Source organism: Atractosteus spatula, chromosome 4, assembly GCF_055471065.1.
Source record: "Atractosteus spatula isolate fAtrSpa1 chromosome 4, fAtrSpa1.hap1, whole genome shotgun sequence".
NCBI classification, from domain to species: domain Eukaryota; kingdom Metazoa; phylum Chordata; class Actinopteri; order Semionotiformes; family Lepisosteidae; genus Atractosteus; species Atractosteus spatula.
Window position 1 is genome coordinate 34,801,091 of NC_142709.1, and position 27,065 is coordinate 34,828,155.

General features: G+C 40.1%; 1 protein-coding gene across 1 annotated transcript; it reads right to left on the reverse strand.

The window, feature by feature from the left end:
* Positions 1–1,553: 1,553 nt before the first annotated feature.
* Positions 1,554–26,025, reverse strand: LOC148836285 (butyrophilin subfamily 1 member A1-like). The gene is made up of 10 exons (XM_088913429.1): positions 25,909–26,025; positions 25,246–25,320; positions 23,615–23,962; positions 22,985–23,266; positions 10,676–10,783; positions 8,873–8,899; positions 8,635–8,661; positions 5,314–5,340; positions 5,024–5,050; positions 1,554–4,259 (listed from the first exon to the last, which is right to left on the reverse strand). Exons 2-10 carry the CDS (start codon positions 25,316–25,318, stop codon positions 3,730–3,732), a joined length of 1,449 nt encoding a protein of 482 aa, XP_088769555.1. The 5' UTR covers positions 25,319–25,320; positions 25,909–26,025; the 3' UTR covers positions 1,554–3,729.
* Between the last annotated feature and the right edge of the window lie 1,040 nt (positions 26,026–27,065).

Genomic DNA, 27,065 nt, shown 5'->3' on the forward strand with positions numbered 1-27,065 from the left:
AACTTTAAATTCTTAATCAGTTTATCAAATGAAGGGGCTGCAAAAACAAGGAATGAAAACACTTGTAAACATGTAAGAATTTACATTAAAAAGTGACAGCGCTTTACAAAGAACTTTTGCAGAATTAGAAAAAGAAGAAAAGAATACAAATGCACTAGAAGTTTATGTGTTAACTACTAAGAAAATGAATTAATCAAACAACAAACAGTATAATAAAAACAACCATAGAAGACCTGATGATGTCTTTGTGACTAAAGCAACATGGAAGAACTTACAAAAGACTGTAGTTTTTCTGTACTATTTTCTAGAACAGGAAATTCTAGGAAACTTACTATGACCTGGAGAACCACATTCATATTCATTTACATTCCAGTCAAACATAATTAATTAATTGAAGAGTTTATTGAACCAAAAATGTACGTGACTGGAACATTTGTAAGCTTTTCTTTTACTCAGAAGTTTGGAATTGTATATTAATTATAAAATGCAATAATTAATAGTTACAATGCATCTCCCAAGAATTTTAAAGTCCGGAATCAGTCAAACAGATTGAAATAATCATAGTATTAAGTCAAATAAAGGATCCAAAGTTTAGCTAAGAGTTTCATTAAAATCAGGCAAGTGTGTAGGTCACCAGGACCAGGAAGGGAACACTTTGATTTAGGACACCTTGGAGTGTCAAAACATTCTAGCAGATGTGTGACATGCAAGATCAATACCTATTATGCAGGGTTTGTGTCAAAACGGAACAAAACGGAACGGATTATGAAGTGTAGGTTCATCGTAGGGCCCAGGATTAAAACTGAAGCATCTGCAGAAATTCCATTCCACTAGCAATGGAATTTGACATGATCATGTCCAGCATTTTATGAGATAAAGAAGTGGTCCTTCTGCTACTGTACATTACCCACTGCATAAAACTTGTATTACTGGCCCATATTGTGCAGTGTTATTAGTGAAGTTAAGTAAAGGGCAGGGTGGCTGGCCTGTGGCTGGCGGAGAAATCCTACTTCTCTCCCTGTGTGTGTGTCTCATGCAGAGCAAAAATAAATTCCTAATAAAAAATTGTATATGGACAATAAAGTGATCTTATTTGAAACACACCGGCAGATTATGAGATGAAGTGTTCTGCTGTTGAGCAGAAAAAGGGTTTGAGTAGGAGAGACACTGTTTGTAAGTGTGGGTGTGAACAATGGAATCACCTAAGCTGTAGGGGAAACATGGCCTGTTATAGTTACTGTATGCAAAGGAACACGTAATAGGTTTATTCCATGCTGAAAAAAAGAAGCAAGAAAACACAACTTTTCGGCCATGGAGCCTTCTTCAGGTGTACCCACCTGAACTGTTATAGTTATAATTACTGTTTTCAACACCTGAAGTCTAAACTCTGTGCCACGTGGAGTCAAGACAATAGTTCTGTTTATGTCCGCTTTTTACAAGAGGTTAAAGAGGAGTAAGAGAGTTTTAAGTATTGATTATGTAACGTTAATTGATGGACCATTTTATATCTGGAAAATCAGTTTGTCATACAAGATACGCAACAGGCAATCCAATAAACAAGATGACCATCTTTTTATTTATGCAACAGACACACAATGAAACCATTCTTTATTAAGCTATGATGGACAAGACCACTCTTGTCTGACCCAGTTAATACATAACCACCAAAAAACCCAGAATCTATACACAGTAAATAAACCCAAATGTAACAGCAGCTTTCACAAACTGACCAAACAAGACCAGGTATACAACCTTATATAGTGAGACCTTGGCCACACTCAGTAGTTTCATGATACACTTTGTTTCAAACAACTAGTTTTTTTAATACATTTATTTCAATTATTTTTAACAATATGCATATACATACAATAACAGTCAAAGCCAAAATATTCTGATGTGACCAGCACAAGATAACTGCAAATAACATTATTGTAAAGTAGCAGAACACAAGTGTCACATATAAAGTAAGGCAAAAGGCTAGCAGCCATATCTCCCTGCAACTCATAGCTGGCAACCCACTGAAACCAAACAGATGAGAGCCTTGTCAGTACCTGGATGGGAGACCTCCTGGGAAAAACCAAGGTTGCTGCTGGAAGAGGAGTTAGTGGGGCCAGTAGGGGGCACTCACCCTGCAGTCTGTGTGGATCCTAATGCCCCAGTATAGTGACCGGGACACTGTACTGTAAAAAGGTGCCTTTGGATGAGATGTAAAACCGAGGTCCTGACTCTCTGTGGTCATTAGAAATCCCAGGGTGTTTCTCAAAAAGAGTAGGGGTGTAACCCCGATGTCCTGGCCAAATCTGCTGTTGGCCCTTACCAATCATGGCCTCCCAATAATCTTTTACTTTAATAATGCTTTCACTTACTTATAAGGCTCTCAGAGGTCAGGCATCTGTCTATTTAATGGAGCTGATCAATGTATACAATCCAAGTCTCCTACTTAGATCACAAAACGCAGGTCTTCTTCTTATTTCACATATTAATAAAAAAACAGCTGGGGGTAAAGCCTTTAGCTGCAGGGCCCCTAGTTTATGGAACAGTCTGCCAGCCTAAGTACAGGATGCCGAGTCAATCTCAGGAATTAAATCCAGGCTGAAAACCTATTACTTCAGCCTAGCCTACTCACAATTTACATCATAGCTCGTTGCAACTATAGCTGCTGGCTGCTGGTGCTGCTGTACATGCCACTGTGTGTCTCAGTGTTGGCCTGCAAGGCAGATACATCTGTTCTGACCAAACTATCCTATTCACCTCTCCACACCATCTGAGTTGCATGCTGTATCACTGCCATGGATCCAAGAGGGACATTGCGAATACAGCTATCGTTTAGGAGGATTTGCAGGTCTACCGAGATCTGCATGGAGTACTGGCACATAGATGGACATGATGGAAGACTTACAGTAATACTCCACATTTAGTACTTGTTTTTAGAATTGTATAATGTTAACATGACCAGAGGGGTTGGGCAGCCACTTGACCTTGGACCCCTAGAGGTTTTTTTTCTCCTTGCAGAGGAGTTTTTGGTTCCTCTCCTCCATGTCTTCTGGCTTTTTCACTTTCTGTATTGTAATGACATGTATTGTCACACGGCTTTGTTAGGTGCCTTGGGGCAACCTTGTTGTGAAAGGCGCTACATTAAAATAAACTGAATTGAATTAATAATCCCCATCTATGAATTGGCTTCATTACTTTGTTCTCCCCACTGATAGCTGGTGTGTGGTGAGTGTTCTGGCGCACTATGGCTGCCGTCACATCATCCAGGTGGGGCTGCACATTGCTGGTGGTGGAGTAGAGTCCCTGTTACCTGTAAAGCGCTTTGAATGGAGTGTCCAGAAAAGCGCTATATAAGTGTAAGGAATTATTATTATTAAATAGTGCCCAACCTTGTGGTATAGCACTAAAAACAATATATTAATAAGGTACTGTTACTCAAACCGCATGCCAACTGCCATTGGCTGTAAGATTCCAGATACGATGAACATCCAGTGGATTCAATACAGCAATCTGCTGCAGCTGTAACTGTTGCTGAAGGTCATCTCATACAGTACTTTCTAGATATTATATATACCATGTCGTGTACTGGGTGTGTCAGAGAGAAAGGAAAACCCGTGAGAGAATATGTGAAACACATAATCAATAACATCACTTGTTCCACAGAGCTCACTGAAGTCCCTCACCTCTCCATAATAACAGGCAGAGGACAGAAGAATTCCTGAAGGGCACAGCAGGCTATTCCAGCTGACACAAAGACATATTGGAGCCAAGACCAACAACTCTAAACCCCGGGTAGAGGGGCTCCGTGAAAACAGTGTGGAAAGTGTGCAGGTGGATCATTATTTCAGAAGAGACACTGTAAAATGACAGTGTGCTGACTGGCCAGTCCAGATAAACTCCTGTTTTTTTGGTGAGTGGCACAGTTATGTCAGTCTTACTGTTATTGTGCCAAGCTGAACTACTTGAACCCCAGCGCTGCAAACACCAAGACTTGTCATTGTGCCCAAGGTGAGTGTCATCACCCTCTCCTTTCCTCTTGATTCCTTTATATGTCACTCCAATATATGCCCAGTCTCCACTCCACTCAGCCTCCCAGTAACAGCGCCCAGTCAGTCCCTCACTGCACAGCACTTGTTGCCAGAAGTCAAATCTCTCCAGGTGATCAGGATATGGCTGCTTCTCTCCCCTTGTCACCTTTCTGTTCCCTTCAGACAGAGACAGCAGGCAGTGTACTGTGTTAGGGTCCAGTGTGAGGTGACAGGAACCTGCAGACAGGAGGGAGGTTAGAGTGAAGAATGTGATAGTGAAACAGAAACAGCTGAGTCAGGAGTAAAGCCCAACACTTTTAACAGATCAGGCACCAATTAGGAAATTTAAGGGACATATGAAAGCATTTAAACCTAAAATAGTGATATTACAGGATACTTTTCTCCCCCTCTGTCTATTCTCAACAAATTAAAAATATACACGCCAAACTACATATCTAGCCCCTGTATCAGTGAAACATAAAAAAAGCTTTCAGGTGTCAAGGGTTTTAGTGGGGAAAATATCTTTCTGGAAATGGCTGGATGAGCCACACTTTGGCGTGGGATACAGTACGTCCACCCCTTTGAGCTGTTTTGTCACCTAGTTGTATGCTTAAGTGCAGTCAGTCCAGCTGGAGGCCAAATTAGTGACAGGCTTTTTCAAAATGTATTAGTTTAGTAGTAACCGTATCCACTGTAACAAAAGGGTGGCAGAATGGCACACAGTATTAGCCTCTTGGGTTCAATTCCTGAGGAGCTGTTGGTGTGGTGTTTGCATGTTCTCTCTGTGCTTGCATGAGTTTCCTCTGGGTGCTCTGCTTTCGTCCCACTAAGACCTGTTAGTAGGTGAATTGGCTTTTGTAAAAAACTGGTCCTGGTGTCAGTTTGAGCATGGCTCACTGCTTTATCTCAGTTGCACCAGCTGTACAGATGGAGACCAGCATTACTTGAAGTAACTCTGCGATAGACTATATCATGCATTTATTATCAACAGAAAGACTTGCCTGCTGCACTGCGCACCCACTGTCGTTCTAGAACGCAAACACAGAAAGTATTAAACATATTTATTTAGCTATGTATCAGTTAAACCAAACTGAGACATATTCTAAAGTGCCTACATTAACAGAGAATGTTAAAACGTTTTGCTTCAGAACAGATTTCAACTGAAACTAAACTTCAGGACAATTATAAGATTTCTGAAGATTTTACATTTTGGACTAAAAAAAGACATAATTTTCAGTGCTAATAACAGGGATCGAAGCATTAGCAGCTGTTATCCATACAGGGTACAGACCTGATTTAGGGATAGGTCTCTCTGCACCTGTAAAGATACAAGAAGATTATTATAAGAACTTCATTGCATACAGTCCTACATTTCCAATGAGCATAATCGGGCTTCTATTCAGGACAAATATTAGAGTTACACAGAAGTCGCTAGCAGAAGGAGGAGGGTTTTGTTAACTGTATGAAGATGGCGGCCTTGTCTGGAACACTTTCATCAGACCTCTGGGGAATGAGCTGCTGCTGATCTCAGTCACCTGACCAGTTGTGGGAAGACAAATGGTCCGGTAAGAAATTAAATACCAATGACATGATCAATGACATCTGCTGCCTGGAAACAGAGGGAAGAACCTCTGTATGCAAAATCACAGGAGAAAGGACTGTTCTTGAGATGTTGGGTTGTCCTTAGGCTTTGAGATTTTTGGAGGAATGTTTCTTTCAGAGAGTGAGAGACTACATTTTGTGAGAAGTCTTGAGAAAACAGTTTGGAAAACTGGCAAGCATCTTTGTACTCCAGTTATGACTGTAAAGAACAGAAGACTATAAAAGCTCAAAAAGGATCTTCTGTTTTGCTGTTTGATATTGTTTTGTTGTCCTGAACCCGACTATTTTAAAAGTTATCCTGTTATGGCACACCCAACAGAGTGTCACAACTGTAGTTTGTAACTTAAAAAATTGTAGAAGTGTTGCACGTTTCACAGTAAAATTCTCAGGTTAGTTAAACTGGTCCATGTAGCACAGGTTCTTTTTGTAACTCTTTACATTGTTATTTTCTGAAGTACACATACATGCTCTGTCTCTTACTAACGCCTAGCCCAAATATTAACAGCAAGTCATGCTGTATGGCTAGGTTTTTGTATCAACACAAAACTGGTATATTTGATTTGCATGTAATTTATATTTGTGATTGATTGTGAATGAGAAGTACAATATATTGCACATGTATAAGAAATAGGTTTATTCCATGCTGAAAAGAGAAGAAAGAAAACGCAACGTTTCTGCCGTGGAGCGGAAACATTGTGTTTTCTTCTCTTTTCAGCATAGAATAAACCTATTACTTGTTTCTTTGCAGCCTACGCATGCTGACGCAGCTACCCACCTGAACTACTTCATATTGCACATGTTGTCTGCCCAATCCATGAAATTGACTATATTTTTATAATTCCCTTAATTCTTTCCCTTTTGTTAGCTATTTCTGGACTTGCTAATCCCCCTATTTTTGTGTCATATGCAATTTTAACTAGCTTTTAAACACAGTCAAAATTTAAATTAATAATATAAGATCCAAAAGAGCAATGGGCTAAGATTCCTTACCCTGAGACTGGAAAATTGCAAATGTTACACTAGTTAGAAAAAAGGTTGACAGAACAAAAACAGAAAACTATAGATCAACCAGTCTTTTTTGTCACAATGAAAATTTTGAAGTTGATAGTGAGTGTTACATAATTACAAAAGAAGAATTCTTGAAAAAATACATTTTATGAGAGTCCAGATGAATTTAAAAAGGAAACATCCTGCTTGCCAGAATTTTTCACTGAAAAGGAATAGCAGATGAAACTAAAGCATTCAGCATTATTTATCTATATCTATATATTAGATCACCAGAAAGCTTTGATAAAGTCCCTAATAAAAGACTGAGCCTTGATTTAAAACCCATGGGAGTTCAATGTAATGTTGCACACGGATCGAGTAGTGGTTAACAAGTAGGAAAAAGCTTACCTCTAACTGGGCACTTGTAAGAAGTGTACTGTGTACTGTTGGGATGAGTTTTAGGCTTCCCAATCAATAGTAATGATTCAGACCCTAATACAATTTGCCAATTACATTAAAAACTTTTCAGACTATTCAGACTTTTGCCAATACAAAAATGCTCTACTCAATGGCATTTCTCCACAAACAAAATCATCCATTTTTACACTGATATAAAACTGTTCTCACTTCCCAGTGCCATGAGAACTTGGTAGGGCAAAATGCCCGTGATACCTGCCTCCACTTAACAGGTAATTATCTCATCAGCTCCAGGATAACTTAAACTCGGCTCTGTTCATAAGCACACATTCTGTTATTGAGCTTCCTACTAAGGGAAGTGCTCCTTGCGCTAAAGAGCTCGTCAGAACAACAAGGAATCTGTCTGAATCAGTCCAACTACCTGAGCCCAGTCTCATGGTGAAACGGCACAGCAGCTGGATCCCCCTCTGTTCCATAGCTGCTGCACTTCACAGCAACCAGCTAGACCTGCGGGACTTTGCAGCTTCCCTGTTCCCTGCTCAGTTGTATCGTATCTTCAGCCAGACTACAACGTGCATTCTCCATTTCATCCATCTTCCGTCTACCTGCACAATGTCTCTCTGTTTTGTCCATTTTCTGCGTGCACAGTGCATTACTTGTTTCACCCCTCTTCTGTCTGCCTGCACAGCTCAGCCCAAGCTCTTGCCTTTCCGCTTGCATTAACCAGGACCAAGTGGACTCCTTAGCCTGCTGGACAGTACATACTGAGGCACTTCACCAGCTCAGTGCTGTGTCATAACATCATCCTGCCAGCTGACCACACTCACAAACAGTATAGAAATAACATTGATGTCATTAACGTGGAGTATTTCTTAAGTATGTCAGTGCAAACAAACACAAAACAATCCCATGTATTTATGAACTAGTCCAGTGCAGAATTCTGTTCAGTTTAGAACAACTAAAGATTTCCCTCATTTCAATGTAATTACATGGATATGATTGTTAGTAGTGTTAATGATATTGAATGTTGGTGGTGGCGCAGTGCTTAGCAGTCTTGCAATGCTGGGGCCCTGGCTCAAAATTCCAAACCTGGGGTGCAATCTGTGTGGAGTTTGTATGTGTTTCCCACTTTCATGGTTTTTTTTCCAGGTGCTCCAGTAGGTTAATTGGCCCCTGAAAACAACTGAAGAACAAAAAGTGCAAAATATCTTCTAATCTGCCACTGGAATGCTATGAAAACATGCCAAAGTATGAAAATAAAATGGTAAGTGAGGCTCAATTAATTTGTACTAAGGCTATATTAGCCCTGGGCTACTTATATTTCTACCCATTTATACAGACAGGCATTTTATGAGTGAAGCAGCTTGCTTGGGAATAAAATAGCTGCACCGTACTCATTTATACCTATAACTTCCCATTTACAGTATGAGCCCTCAACCTTAACAACACATACTGTACTTAGCTGTATCATTGCTTACTATAAAAATCTATGAAATTCCTACACAAAAATACCTATGCAAACAGGTTTTTAGAACTACAGCAGATATCATTACACAACGATACACGATACATTTGTGTTTTTTCTTTGTTTTAAAACATCACTTACCAAGTTCTCTACGCAGTACAGGAATAGCTGTGGACAAGAAAATACTTCTTAAATATTTATCACACTCAAAGATCCAAGTTCTGAAAACTGATTTAGCAAAACCTATCTTACGTCACACCATTGTTTAAGATATTACACTTATGATTTTAATTATTATTAGAATTTTAACAGTGTTTAAGATGTTGATTTCTTCAGAAGAACACAGAGCAGCTGCAGACAATAATTATCATTTACTTGCCTTTATATTCCACAAGTCTCTCATTTTCTGTAAAGAAACACAGGGAGGGAAACAAATTACTGCCATCAGCACATTTCATTACACTAGAAAACTGCTTTTCCTGTTATATTTAGATAAGAATATGAAACAGGCAAGGAGAAAAGGAGTGGATTATCTTTAAAGAATAATGAAACAAACACAAACTCCTTGGTAATATCTCCTTTAAATAAATACACAAACATCTGTACTGTATGTTTAAAAGTTTAAATACCAAGTTTCCCACTCCTCAACTAGTATTATAATCACAATATTTGAAAAAAAAAACATAGTATGCCTCTTCTGTTTTTGTATAACACCATACACTGTTTCCAAACTAATTCTCAATATAGCTTGTCAATTTTTGTACCTATTCTTTTTATCATAATCTACTTACCTTTCTGCACTGAAAGCATGTGCAGACAAAGCAGTTAACAAATTTAGTTATCAAGTGTAGTCAAGATCAGCTGTTTCACAATCTTTTGTAGTGATGAAATTGAAAACAGGTCAATTTAAGGCAAAGTTAGGTACATAAATAAGAGGAATACAGTCGCCTTTATAAGTCTCTTAATGTGATGTTTCATATAAATATCTGAACACAAATATAAACGTTTAAATTACCTAGTCCTGTTTGTAAACATAAGGCTCCTATAGTACAAAAGCTTCTGAGCTGAATCCTGCTTGAGTCTGAGTTTACGTGGTGTGAAGTGCTCCCCAAACAGGGAGAAATGTAAGGTTCCCATTGGATCTTATGTCCAGAATTCTGGGCATTGAACAGGCTTACATTATGACATTATGGATGGCTATGCACATTTTGGAAATGTTTTAACTATTTGATTAATAATACACACATTTTATTCACAAAAATTTCCAAAAATGTAAAATTAGATTCACTAGAATTTCTCATGACCATATTGAGAAACACACATTCACACATTCTTAATATTTCTCAACTGATTTACTGTTTTAATTCTGAAATTCTCCATAATTCAATAGTAACCTAATCGAGGAACAAGTTAAAGGTTTATTCCATGCTGAAAAGAGAAAAAACGAAACTCAATTTTATGGCTGTGAAGGCTCACATCCAAAAAAGGCTCCAAAGCCAAAACATTGTGTTTCCTTTCTTCTCTTTTCACCATGGAATAAACCTTTACTTGTCCCTTTGCAGCCTACGTACTGTATGTTGACGCAGCTACCCACCTGAACTACTGTAACCTCATCTATTCAACATCACGTGTGATGTTATTTTAACAAACACAATGGAGTGCATTATTCCTATGTATTTCAGTTTCAGGACTGTTTCTGTTAAAGAATAATTTGGACAAAATTGCAAAATACCCACTTGCTATATATAATAGACCCTGTCACATCTGTAAGTTTTGAGGTGTGACGTGAACATGCCGACACGTAAGTCACTTTGCCCACTTTGGAAAGTCAGAATAACCCAATTTATTCCAAGGGTCCCCATGCTAGCCCTGGGGTGCCAATGTGTCAACAGGTTTTCAGTCGAGCTGAGTTTAGTGTTGGGATTCAGCAGCTGTTTGCCTTTTTACATACTAGCTGATACTTAAAGGATCAGCAATCAATATCAGCCAAGAGACTTCTTTCTCATATGAGCAGCTCCAGGCAGGCCAAGGATTACAGTGAGAACTGAGAAACTCCTATTTTACATACCCAATCTACACAAACACATCACCTGCCAACTGGTAGTTGTTTAGTCTGTCAGCATGTTCAGCTAATACTGCTACCACTACAGCGGTTACATTATAAACAGACACGAGTACATACCATTCATTTTCTTCCAATGGATTACCAGAAGTACCACTGCTACAACAGAGGCAACTGGTGTCAAAAGGAAAGCCAGCATGAATCCACTGTGTGCTGAGAAACTGTCACCTGGGAAACAACAGAGGTACATTAGCCCACAGTAGAGGTACAGTAAGTTAGTTGGCCCTAGCGCTCTGGGGGCCCTAAGCAAGATCCTGGAAAAGGGCCCCTACAGATCTGAATTTGTACATATACTACTAATAACAGCTCCCACCCCAAAATTTAATTTACTGTTTAGAACAACTAATATACTGTGTATTAATTATATAACTACAAAACTGTTATTAACCAGCTGTGAAGAACACATAATAACTTTAATAAATAATAAGAACAGAAAGAACACTTTTTATAAAGATAACATATTTTAACATTTATAACAATAACGATGAACCTTGGTTAAGATTTACTTCAAAATTATAGCAAATCATAACCTTCAAAGTACTGCACTGAAACCTTTGTAAAAAGAAGTTCAACCGCAGCACGATAGAAAGTGTCCTCACTGTGTGGTACAGCAGCACAACCATGCATGACAGAGATGGACTACAAAGGGTTGTGGCAACAGCACAGAGGATTATAAGATACGATTTACCATCAATCGGTGAGATCCACACCATCCGCTCTCGCAGTAAATCCCAATCCATCATTCAGGATCTCAACCGTCCCGGCCACAAACTGTTCTCCCCCTGCACTCTAGCAAGCGGTACTGCGCTGTTAAAGCACGGATCGCTAGACTCAGGAACAGCTTCTAACAGCTAACTGCAGTGCCTCAATACACATCTGCAATAAACACATTTTGCATGGTCTACCATGTTTTTTTGTCTCACTACTACATATTTATTGTCCACAACATATTTATTGTTGTCTACATTGTGTAGTGTTGTCTGTTGTACTGTGTATGTCCTGAGAGATCAGCGCGATTAAGAATTCCAATGCATGTGTATATACTGTATAGCAATAAACTACTCTACTCTAGAAAGTAGTATTATCTGGCTAGAAAATGTGGCATGTCTACCGTTCTCTAGTTACATGGATCTGACAGACTCAAATCCAATTGAAATACAAATTTCTAACATTATTATATATTATGCATTTTTGCAATGACTTTATTTGGCTTAGCCTGCTCTTCCTTTCTGCGCTTTAGAAACATATCACGTATTTGATTATTACTGGTCATTTTTGATTGGGCTTCCATTAGCACAATCAACAGAAAGCAACAGAAAGAGGCACACAGGGAATTTTTCATTCACATTTGAAAGTACCGATTAAAAAAAATATTGTTACAGCTTTGGGTGACTGAGAAGTGTCTGATTTAAGATAAAGTTTGTGACACTGGGAAGAGTAAACACTTCTAACTTCAAAGCAGAGAGGAGACACTTCTAATTTTAAAGCAGAGAGGAGTTTTGATGAGGTCTGTGAGTGTCCATTGAGCAGAAACAATAGTAAAGTTTATCTAAGTATGCCTAGGCAAGTTGTGGATTAATGATTGGCAAGAAGAAGCACAGAGACAATATAAGATCATATTAAGAGCACAGAGGAAGGAAAAGGGGGGGAAGAAGAAAGAAACAAGGAGAGCATGGAGAAGAGAAAGGAGACCAAAGGAGCTGGGAATTGAAGCTTGTGCCAGGCGAGAGCCCCTACTTCTTGATCATCCAAATCAAACCTGACTGGAGCTAAGTATTCAAACCTTGTTAGAGGAAGTGTGCTTTTCTGTATTTTTAGAGAACTTGGGTTTCATGGGTAAAAGATACCTCAGTTACAAATGTCTTTCCTGCTTAGGGTGCCTGGATTATTATAGGATTATCAACAAAACTATGCCAGAGAATAAAGAATTCACGGGCCTCTAGTTATACCAGCCACTCGGGTAATAATCATAAGAAATCATGTACAAGTTGGGGTTTTGAATATTTTTTTAACATATTGACTAAACCACTCGATTTAGTTTCGTAACTCCCCATTTGTAACAACATGTTGAATTGTACACGGAGGGGGGCCCTCCGGTGGCCTCAGGGCCCTAGGCAGTTGCCCAGTTTCCTTTGCCCAGGGCCGGCCCTGCACTCAGCAATACCCAGCTGGTTATGTGAGACCTTCAGATACCACATCCACATCATATAGTTCCTAACAAGGGGCATACTGTAAGATTTACTACCGGTTTGTACCTCAAATATTAGTTTTGATAGTAAGTCAGTGACATTTGAAGAGCACCACTGTGGCCGACCATTCTCTGACATTCCTGTTTTATCAGCCAAACTGCCACTAGAGCCCATTAAAGGTCACCATTATTATAGATACAGCAGGTGAAAATTAGTAAGCTCACCGGTGAAGGGTTCAGAAATGTAGAAATCTAACACTGGCTTGGGCTCCTGACCTGGTTTGAGTGTGATTCAAAAACAGACAACTGCTGATAATAACATTATCCCATGGGCCACAAGTGGAAATGTTTTCTATGATTCCAATAGGATTGGTAATAGTCACTCATAAGCCCCCATTTATGGTAATGGTGACCATGGCTGTACGTGGCCTATAAATCTCGCTGTAAATCGGGATAAATCCACAGTAAGTCGCTGTGGGGGTGCACTCTGAGTGTGTCTTCTACCAGTGTTCTCCACACATGGCCATTTTCCTCACAAATTAACCCTCATCTCAAACCTTCACTGAACTGTGATCCCTACGTTTCTTCAGGGGGTGTAATTAAAGGAATGTTTTGTATATACAGTGGTTATAAATAGCACTCACCACCTGGGACTTGTTTCACATTTCACTGTTACAATGTGGAATCATAATGTATTTAGTTGGGATTTTTTGCCATTGTTTGACAACTCTCAATGTCAAAATGAAAACAACAATCTATGGATCCTCTTGAATTATTTATTCATATAAAATAGAAAATAACTGATTGCATAAGTATTCACCACCTAGAGTCAAAATTAGGTACGTCTCATAGTACAAGTTGGCGATTGGGTTTTAGTAGCTGTTTTAAAGCTTCCTGCTCCATCCAGTATCACATGTTTTAATGTGTTCAGATCTCTTGAGCCGCGTTGTTTAAGAGTGGGGTCAACCGCAAACTACTGTCAGAGATGATAATAACATGTGAAACCTTTATCAGCTTTATCTATGTACAGCACCCAGCTTAGTTCTGAAAAAGCCCAGCAGATGTACCATGCAATGTGTGGTAACTTACTTCACTAGTTTCCTCTGCAGGAAACGTCTTCATAATTAAAGTCGAAAGAATTTATACATTAGAGAAAATCTCAGCCTCAGACATTTACTAAAGACAAGAAAATAAATTATGTTAAAATGTCTGTCCTGGTGCCCTCATATATACCTATCAACACACCATTACTTAGTTGTCAAGATCCACTAATAATCTACATGCACTCTTGTCATTTTCATCATGAAAAGCTCAAATGGATCAAAAAGACAAGTTTTTGACAAGACAGGAGTTACTGCAGAAAGCACTAACTCCTCGGAGTGGAGGCACTGTGGATCTGTGCCTGTGGCTAGAAAGTTGCCAGTTCAAATCCCATGGCCTACAGAGGAATCCTACTCTGTTGGGCCCCTGAGCAAGGCCCTTAACCCCAGCTGCTCCAGGGGCACCGTTTAACTAGCTGACCCTGCGCTCTGACCCCAAGCTTCTCTCACCCTGCCTGTGTCTCGTGGAGAGCAAGCTGGGGTATGTGAAAAGACAAATTCGTAATGCAAGAAATTGTATATGGCTAATAAAGTGATCCCATCTTATCTCTTTTCTAAATCTTCCAAAATGGCACATGCATATTTAGTTATTTAAATTATATATTTTAAAATATATATAAATAATTCAAATATAAAATTTATAACAAGCCTCCAGCATACATTTTTCAAAGTCTGTTTCCGTTTCTGTAACAGTAACGTTTTCATTTAAACACTAGTTGCATGGGTTCCCTAAACCACCATCAACACAAGATATATAGACATCAAAATCTGTTAGAAACACCAGCACAGTCTTTCTCATAACATCATCTAACAAATCCCAATGATACACATAATTTGGTCCTAAATGATAAAAAAATAGTTTGTATGTGGTAGCACACAAAAATGAAACCTTTCAAAATATATACATTTGTACATACGTGTCCACATTCTGGAGGATCATAAGAAAATGTTCATCTTAGATTAGTAATAGATCCCACAAAACAAAAGAAGAAATAAAAGGTTCATTTAATCCAGGTGGATGCTGCACATTGGTGGTGATGGAGGGGAGTCACCATTACCTGTAAAGCGCTTTGAGTGGAGTGTCCAGAAAAGCGCTATAAAGGTGTAAGCAATTATTATTATTATTATTATTATAAACCTCTATCTCTATCTATGTCTGGCCCTCTCCTGAGCCAAAAATAGGACCATCACCCAAGTTAGGAACTCCCGGACTCATGATCTGATCTCTTTGTCTGGCTCCTCACAGAGTAGTTTCGGAACTCCTGTTGCAGAAAGACATCTGAAACTAAAATTATCCTGAAACTAGGATCATACCTTCCCCCTTCTCTCAACGACAGACTTGTTTCCTTCCGACACTCATTTGCAGGTTTTGACTTCACACATCGCTTCACCTCTCTTGACTTCACACCACCTTCTGGCAGGTGTGGGAACTCTGGGATTAGATTTCTGAATTTAGGGAAGAATGTTTCTCTAATCCCAGAATATCTGTCACAGTGCAGTAGGAAGTGCACCTCTGTCTCTAATTCTCCCCGCTGGCAGTGGGAGCACAGCCTGTCCTCTCTGGGGAGCCAAGTCTGCCTGTGTCACCTGCTTTCTATGGCTAGGCTGTGGTCACTAAGCCTGTACTTTGTCAGGGTCTGTTTCTTTTTTGCTGTTTCTTATCTTAATCAAATATTCGGCTAGTGTGTATTGTCTGTTTAGGGCTCTGTAGCATTCCAGTTTATGTTGTGTTTGTGTGTGTCCGAGTGTGTAAGAAATTGCTCTTTGATCTGTGCTGTGATGTGGTTGAGTCTGAGTTGTGGTGCTTTAGCAGTGCTCTCCTGATGCTGGTTAGTGTCGGTGTTGCTTGGGTCAGTGAGCCTCAGGACCAGCTGGCTCGGGGTGGCCTGTTTTGGGCTCAGCTCTCGTCTCGGCTTTGTGGTGGTAGGAATTTTGTTTGCTGTTTTTTAAGTGTAGCCAATACTTTAATTCTCTTTTTTCCTCTCTCCCTCAAACCTGAAGAAGGCTCCACAGCTGAAACATTGTGTCTTCTTTTCAGTATGGAATAATCCCTTACCTATTCCTCTGCAGCCAACACATGCAGACACAGCTACCTACTTGAACTTATATATTACAATTGATTTTATTCAAGTAAAAAAGTATTTTTTGTTGGTTTAATATACTGCGTAATTCTCCTCACACACAAATGGACAAAACAGAAAAGAACAGAAATAAAGAAGGTGTTTTGACAGCAATATCAATCATTTTAAGTCACGATCGCTACTCCTCCTCTTAAGGGCGCTCCAGCCCTTCCTTGTTTTCTCCCATTTACCCACACCTGTTCCCTATTTCAGTTCCTCCTTAAAAGCCAGACGCAGACGTCACTCAAGGCTCCTCATTGAATTCCGCTTCGTGAGAGCCCGGGGTCCTGCTGCGTCTGGCTCTGTCATGGTTTTAACCTTCTGTTCCTGATCCCCTCCTGCCACTCCTGACCCGGTTCATGGTTTTGATTCCCTCGGATGGATCTTCTGGCAGTGGACTTACTCTCCTGTCTTGGATTACTCATTTGGATTTCTTCATGGATTGTTCGCCCCGGACTCACTGCCCCTGGACACCTGCACCCCTTGGACATGCCCCCTGTCTCCATACCCTCTCCTGCATGACTTTTTCCTAGCGTTTCCTCACTCCCTTCCAAATCGTGTCATCTGCATAGGGCCCGGAAAGAACTGTTCGTGACATTTTAGACTTTTGGCACATTGTAAGGCTCTGCCTCCCACTGAAAAAACACAGGCTCCCTTACCGTACACTGAACTGTCAGCTGAGTAACTGATTTCCTTACAGAGAGAACTCAGAGGAAACAATGCTTTGTCTAACAGGCTGTATTCTTCCACTGGTTCCCCCCAAGGATGTGTATTGTCTCCCTTATCTGTTGTTCTGTATACAAATGACTGTAGGTAGGAGTTATCACCACTCAAGACTGTTTGAAGTTGAATGTTTCCAAGACCAAAGACATGGCAATCGATTTCAGGAAGAACCCTCTCAGACCCCACTCAAACCTACATCAGGGGAGAACGATTGGAAATGGTAGATAAATACAGTATATTTAGGAACAAGTAATAGGTTTATTCCATGCTGAAAAAAAGAAGAAAGAGAACACAACGTTTCGGCCATGGAGCCTTCTTCAGGTGTACAGTATATTTATACAACCTTTTCTACAATTTAAGTCTATTACCATACCTCCTCCCTCTTCTTTTGAATGTCTTATTTTAAATGTTTCTATCTCCCAATCTACTATCATTGGCACAGTTTATAGACCACCCAAACCCAGTGAAGCCTTCTTAGGTGAGTTTGCTTAAGTTTAAAAGGATCCTTTTTCTAGGGGACTTCAATATACACTTTGACTCAAGGTCTTCCAGTCTTGTTAAAAACTTCCTTTCTCTATTGGGATGTTTTGATCTTGCACAGTTTGTTTGTACCCCTACATATAACAAAGGACACACCTTAGATTTAATTATTGCAAATGATTCTTTTGTCTCCCACTGCTCTCCCCTTGATCTAGGTCTCTCTGACCACTTAGCTATTCTTTTCAATCTGGAATTACCTGTTTCTAACACTTCCCCCCCACGATCTGTAAATTTCCGCAACTGGTGATCAATTGATCACCCAAGGTTTGCAAATTCTGTTCTGTCCTCCTTATCTTGTTTCTCTGGCCTCTGACCCTCTAGAGCAGTGGTTCTCAAACTTTTTGGACCAAGTACCACCCCTGATCCAACCAAAGCATCCAAGTACCACCTACAAGTCATCTTCTCAAAGGAACCCCAGAAATTCTCAATGACCAACATGAGTGCGCGTGCACACACACTCACACATACATATAATAAATATCATTATAATAATAAACTTTATTTGATATAGCGCCTAATTTTTCGAGCCTTGATACAATTCACAACAGAGTCTAACAGATTTTAAATCGTCAGGCATTTTCTTGACGGCAAAGGTCTCGCGGTGGATGTTGCAATGCGTCCATTAATTTCTAGTGCAACCTCTCTAATTCGTGCAACTACACCGTTATGTCGGCTTGTCATCGCTCTAGCACCATCTGTACAAACTCCCACACATTTTATCCAGTCGATGCCATTCTCTTCGATAAATTCATTCAGAAGCTGAAATATGTGCTCTTCTGTAGTTCCTGTTGGTAGCAGCTTACAGAACAGAAAGTCCTCATGGGACATGCCCTCAAACTCGTATCTAACGTAAACGAGCAAATTGGCCAAAACGACTACAGACTCATCTAATTGCAGTGAAAAACATGTGCTCATCTTAACGCGCACTATCAGCGTACTTTTGATATCATCCTTCATTTCAATAATTCTATGAGTGACTGTGTCTTTCGGGGGGGGGGCAGCAGGTCGAGCTGTTTAGCAGCTTTTTCTCCACACATACTGTAATACGTGTCAGCTCTTTTGCCAACGGTAAATAAGGTTCTTCAAAGATAGTGTGGGGCTTTTATGCTTTAGCAATCCGCAAGCTTGCATTTTTCAGCGTTTCCGTTTTTATTCCCGTATTTATTTAAAGTTTTTATTTTATGCGCATCGGAGCGAAACACAGAGACGCTCGGTGTATTTTTCTCAAATTAACTTAGAACAGTTCTTAAATATTTTTCTGTTATCACGCTTTCCTGTGCTTACAAGATTACCAGCATTCGTAGCACGTATTTCTATGCATTCCTGTGTTTACAACGTTGGCATTGTTCCAAAATCACGCACATTCTCCTTCCTCCCTATTTGCTGGAGATACAGTAGCTTTTTTAAATACAATTGGTCACTTGCGTCCGTAGCATGCATTCCTATAGAGTGGTATAGAATTACAGAGTATCTCTTGTGTCCACTGAAGTATTAGCACGCACTGTATTGTAGTACGTAGGCTGCGTTTTCGACACGTATTAAAATACAAAATATGAAAACCCGTCCCGATTTTTCAGCGCGCACGACACAGTTCCAGGGTCATTTGGCGTACCACCTGGCGGCACTCCGCGTACCACTGCCGGTACGCGTACCACAGTTTGAGAACCACTGCTCTAGAGGACAAAATACAGTTACTTGACAGTGCTCTTTTACCTACCCTTGACACCTTTGCTCCTTTAAAAACTCCAAGAGCTCCAAGATTGACAATATCCGGCATCCCATTCTCTCCACTACGCATATAATTTCCACACCTCTTCCCTCCTCATCCAACGTTTCTGGTTCCCTTCTCTTCAGCTTCTCATTCTTGACTCAGCATCCCTCAATAAACTAGTTACACATATGAAACCCACCACATCTATGTTAGATCCCATTCCCACCACTTTATTTCAGTCCTGTTTCTCTTCTCTCTGTCCTATTGTCCTCAATATTATACACGAATCCATGAGCACTGGCATTGTACCAATGGTCCTCAAAGCTGCTGCCATTACCTCGTGCCAAAAAAGCCTAACATGGCCTTCGACAATCTTTAACAATTTTCGCCCCATCTCCAACTTACCCTTTCTTGCAAAAATTCTAGAACGTGCTGTCACATTTCAGTTACATAACCACCTCATGACAAATAACCTTTTTGAATCCCACCAATCTGGCTTCCATCAACTTCACAGCACAGAAACTGCCCTGGTCAAAGTTACTAACAATCTTCTAATAGCTTCTGATTCTGGTTCTCTTTCTATACTCTTCCTTCTTGATTTCAGTGCTGCTTTTGACACTGTTGACCATGACATCCTACTTTCTCATCTTGGGGCTGTTTGGAGTTTCTGACATTGTTTTCAAATGGTTCAAGTCTTACCTCACTGATCGCTGTCACTTTGTCTCTCTTCATGGGCACAGGTCTGAAATTGGTCTTGTTAAGTCTGGTGTTCCTCAGGGCTCAATACTGGGCCCCTTGCTCTTCAGAATTTACATGTTTCCACGTGGTCAGCTTCTAAGATCACATGGCCTCAGCTATCATTTTTACGATGATGATACTCAAATATACATCCATACCAAACCTGACACTGATGCGGCTGTCTCTATTCTACCTAATTGCATCTTTGACATAAAAACATTAGATGAAGGAAATTAGAATTTCCTTCTTCTTAACTGTGACAAGACTGAAGTCATGCTTATTGGCACCCCCATCAATTTCTTAAAGCCAATCCTGTAACCCTATCTGTAGATGGTTTTGTACTTGAACTTCAGTCTAAATTGAAAAACCTTCGGGTGATATTCGATTCTGGATTAACATTCGACCCGCATGTGCAGCATACTGTCAAAACATCTTTTTTTACCTCAGAAATATCACTCGACTACGCCCTATGCTATCACTAACTTTGGCTGAAAAGGTGATCAACACATTTGTGTTCTCTCGAATTGACTACTGTAATGCTGTACTCGCTGGGGTATCTAAATCTACTTTGAACAAACTGCAGTATGTCCAAAATTCAGCAGCCAAAATCCTGACCAGGTCTAGTGCAAATGATCACATTACTCCTATCCTGGAGTCCTTGCACTGGTTTCCTGTCAAATTCCATAGTGACTTTAAAATCCTCATGCTCACCTATAAGGCTCCATATGGCTTGGCACCTCAGTACCTGTCTAAACTATTATCGTTCTAGTCCCCACCTCGCAACCTTCGCTCTTCTAATTCTGCTCTCCTTACTGTCCCCCAAGCCCGTCTACATTGTATGGGTGACAGGGCCTTCTCCTGTTATGCCCCGAAGCTCTGGAACTCTCTCCAGAAGGATATCAGAGAGTCACCTTCTCTAAACTCATTCAAATCCAGACTCAAAACCTTCTTCTTTAGAAAAGCCTTTAGTTAACTGGTTCCATTCTTCACCCCTCTGCTTTTCTTAGTACCACCATCCTCAGTCTTCTCTGTATATTGTAATTGTTTTATCTTATGTGTAGCGGCAATGCTTGTTAATAAGACAGAATTAAGCGTTGCTGTGCCTTGCCAGTGAGGCCCCATCTCTCTCTTCATCTCTGTGGTGCAGCCACAGAGAAGCTATTCATGCAGGCTGATTTAAAGATGTTTTCTTTTGATAAGAGACAGCTCCCAAATGGGGATGCACTTAGCTAAGCCTGGCTATCATGATCAATGGTCATCCATTGGCGCCTAAAAGTCTGCAAGATTCCAAGGGAGAGCCTCATCCAAGTGGTTTACAACCGCAAGGTCAGAGGGCATGGTTACTCATCATCAGCCAATCAGGAGCTGGTAGGGCAGAGTAACCCACATGGGTCTCTGATGTTCATGAAACTTTCAGCCAATGAACGAGCTGAAGTTCCTCCAGGTAAAAACAGGCAACACAGTAGACTATTCTAAGGAGAATTCTAAGGAGAATTCCAGGGGTGCGAGACAATTCCAGGGCAGGATGGCCCAGGAGCAGAAAGGCTCCCAAGAGCAGGACATTCTCGCAGCGCGCCTCCTGACCATCCTGAGACTCAGCCCGGACAACCACGTAACGGCCAGTGTGTCCGAGTGCCAGAACTTTGCTTTGTTCTAAGAGTCGAGAGCGGAGGTTGCCACAAGTAACCAAAGGATCCACCCGAGGTTAGCACCAGCAGCAAGCCTCGGAACTGTGGACAGCTGAATCACTATTCAGAACTAGCGCTTCATCAGGAACGAACCGGTCTTCTTCCTAACCTGCTGGGACCCACAGTCATCTTTTCTCCTGTGCACAAACTCTTGCTAGTTTCAGCCAAAACTAACTAGCCAGTCTTCAGAGAGCATCAGCAGCGCACCATTGCAAGCCGCACAGCACAGCCTGGCACGGAGCCAGAGAGCGCGGATTGGACAGCAACAAGCCTGCAACTGCTTCTTTGTGCCTGCAGAAGATCTGAATCCCCAGAGATTGGATGAGTATTCAACTTCACTGCATTACTGCTCGAGAATTCAATTGTTAACCTAACCAGTTGATATCAATTTAATTCCTAAGAGTTATGTACTTGTTTTGAGTATCTAATGTAGAAGTTGTAACCAAGTTCAATTACGAAACGGTCTAAATGAATGATATACCGAACGTATGTCCTCTTGATATGTGTAACTCTTCATAACTGATTGAATATATACCTTTTGTATTCTGATAACCCTCACGATAAGATCTGTTAGGTTTACATGCATATTTTATGTATTAATAAATGTATCCTCGTGTATTAGTACCTGTGTGTGTGCGTTGTTTGAGTTATATCGCATGGTTGGATTCTAAGGCCATTAAAAGAATCAATTTTGTGACTTACTGCTACAATTAATAATTGTCCCAGTAAATGCCCAAACCCCTACAGAACTGGTGCCTCGTGAGAGCACACTACATATGTATTCTTTTTATTTATTATTGTTGACATTCTGCAAAGAGCTTTGAGAAGCCACCTTTAAAGGTGCTATTAAATAAAGTTAATTTTTATTATTATTATTATTATTATTATAATATACAGGGACTGTTCTGGCCTGCAAGTAAATTTTGAGGCAAACATCAATTCTATTTTCAAAAAAGAGGAATCTTAAACATTTTAAGTTTAGTAATTTGTTGTTGATCATGTTTTATCAGTCTTTTATCAGTCTTTTATTTAAACTACTTTAATTTTCATCCTGAGGAGTAAAAACAATATGGGAAGTTCTGTTAAACTCCAGTATGTCAGAAAGTCACTGGTGCTGGTCCCATGTCTATCAGTTATGAGTTTTGTGTAAAGCATATTCTATCCTAGGGAACTCTTTAGACCCCTAGTTTAATGAATTCCAATTACTCCCCTCAGAAAGCAGATAAAGATGTCTCTATTTAAAAACAAACAAGGTTAAGTTCTCTAGTATACCTGTGGACATAACCTTACTTATACACTCTTATGTGTATTGTTTGTGTGTTTTCTTTATATCGTCTGCAGTTGTAAAACAAATTTCCTTTTGGGGATAATAAAGACTCTCATAAGAAAATGAGTGAGAGTATGAAGGGATAATAGAAAATGATCATGTTTAATTATGGACAGTCAAAGACTATCTTAGTAAATTAAAAAACTGAATGGCAACTTAGTACTATTTAATGATTCTTACCTTTTTATTATATACTACAATAGTGTCAAGAGACTGTTAATCCTTAGAACTCACCAAATATATAAAGCTGAGATTCCCAGTCTGGTTCAGGTAGTGGACTTCTAACCATGCAGGAGAAGACAGTAGACTCCTGATTGACTGGGATGTAGCTGCTGACACTGAAGAGGCCATGACTGTCCTGCTCAGCAGCAGTAATGGAGAGTGAAGTAACATTGTTTCCATCCCTGTCTGTCCAGATCACTACAGGTTCAGGGTACCATCCTTCTGTTCGGCACAGCAGCTGCGACTGCTCCCTCCCAGATGGAAGGAGAGAAACTGAGGGTTGTGTCCCCAGGGCTGTGAACAATAATTAAAAGATGTAAACTCTAGAAAAAGTCTTGTCATTCACTGAAACTACATGTTTCAAACCTGCTATAACATCATAAATGTTAATGGTAGCTGCTGTGCCCTTTTACAACAAAATGTGTAACATATGAAATGGGTAAATTTGTTTAAAGTATAACCCAACTAGTTTCCTTGTCAGGCTACAGTATAAAAACAGTGTAAAGCCAATAAAGTATAAAACCATATTACTGCATTCAACTGACTTATCACTGATGTAATACTAACATTCTCCTGGAAACTACACCGAAAAACTAATAATAATAAACTTTATGATATTTAAAAGCATGATAGGACACTTACCTCTAACAGCCAGGTAAATATTAGCTTCTTCATACCACTGCTGAGATTTAACCATGCATTTATACAGTCCATGATCGGAATGTCTCACGCTTCTCAGTTTTAATGACACATTAGATTTCTTAAATTCCTCAGGGAAAAGCTCTGCCCTCCCCCTGTAGGATGTGATCTGGTTGTTAAAATTATACCTGCCATATCGGTATAAACAAACAGGGGCTGTGTAATCCTCTCTAAACCACCTGATCTCTAGGTTCACAGCACTGATGTTGGGTGAGAGGTAACATGGTAGAACAGTGTCTTCACCACGGAAAACAACAACAGGAGCAGATGGTCCAAACACCCGAAACGTATCTGAAAGGGGAACAACACACAGTTAATGGTGGTTTTTCTTTTCTGTGCATGTCAATATAAAGAAAACAATTTAAGTACAATATAGTAATACAACTTTCTTAAGACACTTACAGTATCACTCTAAATGCTTGTATGATTTTAGAAAGGTACATCAATTTTGGATATTTGTTTTTTGCTATAATTTGATTAATTGGTTTGTCATAAGTGGCCATGGCACACTTGAGTGGTTTTGGAGCATAGGCACCGTGCCAGCAGTGTCTTGGAAAAACACCTCAGACTTGCTTACTATAGAAAATTACAGTTGTGTAATACACCACCTTAACAGGTGTCAACGAGTGTGGCACAGACATGCATACTGGCTAATTGATGACCAGCTGATTTGGTGGTTTGCTGATGGTCTGAGAAGGAGTGTCCGGTTGCTACAGAACTCTCATTGATTGATCAAGTCCTCTGAACATAATAAGTTGTGTTGAATATCCCAATGCTCTCTTTTCTCAGCTTTGTTTACTCTGTATATACCACTACCACCAAGGACCAACTGAGATTGTGCCCTGCAGAAGTATACCCCACACATATACCACTGGTATTTACAGGTTGAACCCAGTTTGCATTCTGGAGGAAAGATATCCCTCGCTAGTTATTTTGTGGTTATCATTTGGTGTCTCTTTACAAGGGTCATAAAATTAATGACCATGTGGACATCACTACTGTATATTTCTGCATCTCATTTTTCAAGATACGGTACTTTGAGGCATCACAGGGGTCAGTTAGGTGCTCAGGACACAAGGGGCCCTGCCCTCTTTAAAAACCAAGCATAACAGAAATGCCAAACTACATTTTCTTACCATTAATTTTGGCCTTTAGGATGCGCCACACATCAATTTTAAACATGTGAACATATGTTCTTGTTTTTTAAATGCCAATATTCCTCCCAGCTACAGTATGTAGGAGCAGTAGCTCTCCTTGTTAAATCCATGAGGAACCAAATCTTTATTTTGGAGAATGGTCATTCTGCTTGGCCTCAGTCACTGGGCCATGAGATATTTTAACACTACAGATCCACTCTATCAACTCAGGCTTGCTTCATTGGTTTGCCGTTAAAAAAATATATACAGTTCACAATAGCTTCTTAAAAGATAACACAGTATTAATGTGCCATGATCTCACAGGGTATGTAGAAAAAAAAATTAAGAATGCTAATCGGCAAGGTTCAAAGAGCACACCACTGGAGAAGGTGACTTTTAACTTGCAATTTATGTTTTGATCCATAACAGTCACTGTACCTGATTGTGACACAGAACACTGGTGGACAAGCAGAAAAGTCACATGAAGCCACTTCAATTGGTCAGACTTCATTTCTAAAAAAAAAACTCTGAGTGGTCAAACTTTATCATTGAACAAATGGTCACTAAATGGTCTATGTTCTAAATAGACTCATTTTAGTGCATCCTACAAGATTTACATAATTTGTTTTACAGTATAGACTTGGATATATTCTAGCATTCTGTTTGACTTTTTTATATCTTCTCTGCAATGTCTAGAAGTTAAAATGATTCAGACTGGAATGTGGAAATAAGCATCAGTCAGGTCCAATATAGTGATCCAATTCGCTTATTGGAGTATTCGTGTAGTGAGATAGAATTAGACTGTCTACCCTTTAACAAAGGCTGTTTAAAAAACAGCTGTGAAGCGCTCAGTTTATTCAGGACATCGGAAGCTGCCCCATTCGACTCTTATTGTCGCACTTAAAATATAATAGTGTAGTGTGCGAGTGTTGGCGGATGATTATAACTGTGCTGGACACTGTCTCATGTCATCTATAAGCCAAATACCAATGCGTTGCCGCTGCGTTTTTACTTTAATCTACATCGTATGCGTTATATAGAAAACAAATTTATAAAAATATTTAATACAAACGTTAAACGAAATGTGTTATCTGCACTTACCGTTTTCTCAAAAAGAAAACTGTAAAGCCCTTTCCGGTTGCACCAAAATCACGATACCCAGTTATGACTCTGCAGGCTGTGAATAGCGTTGAACGTTGGCAACGAGAACTGACTTCCTAGTCTCATTACAGTTCAAAATAAAAGTCTTCCTAACCTATGCCTCTAGGAAAAAAAACTAGACAGGGTTAAGTTACATGAATGACAAAAAAGTTGTGCTTCCTTTAAACTGGGTGGATTGTGATATAGAGACCCACAGCTACTAGAAAATTATCGTTCTTTGTTCGCTTTTGCGTCCTTGCTAATGTTATTTTTAAAGATCACTTCCTCTTGCCAAATTGGCTCAGTGCAGTGCAGGACAGCGAAAAGTCTGATTTCTGACCAGACCAAAATTTGTGCATCTCCAAAAGGGGTGACATCTAATACACAGACCCACAGCTAATAGAAAATCACCTCTCATCAGATTTGCATCTTTGTCAATGTTGCCAGAATACCACCAAACAGTAGCACATCTTGATGTGATATATTTGTCTGCAGCTGAATGTGGGTCCCAATGACTTCTGCCCTGTACATGTACCTTAGTGACAAATTTAGCATGCCCATCTTTTCCCAGCTACTCTGGTGCTCAGCATACATGATGAGAGGGAGGAGGTCAATCTCCTTACAACGTGGTGTGATGACAACAACCTCACCCTCAACGTCAGCAAAACCAAGGAGCTGATCGTTGATTTCAGAAAACTGCAAACCGGACATGCCCCTATCCACATCAATGGGACTGAAGTGGAAAGGGTCAGTAACTTTTAATTCCTTGGCGTCCATATCACCGAGGACCTCACATGGTCTCTCAACACCACCTGTCTGATCAAGAAAGCGCAACAGCGCCTGTACTTCCTAAGACGGTTGAAGAAGGCTAAGATATGTCCCCAGATCCTCACTAACTTTTACAGATGCACTACAGAAAGCACACTGACAGGCTGCATCACAGTGTGGTACCTGTATGGCAACTGCAGTATTGCTGACCGCAAAGCCCTACAGCAGGTGGTGAAAACTGCCCAGTCCATCACTGGGGTTGCCCTCCCATCTATACAGGACATTAATGACAGACGGTGCTTGAGGAAAGCTCTAAGCGTCATCAAAGACCCCACACACCCCAGCTTCAG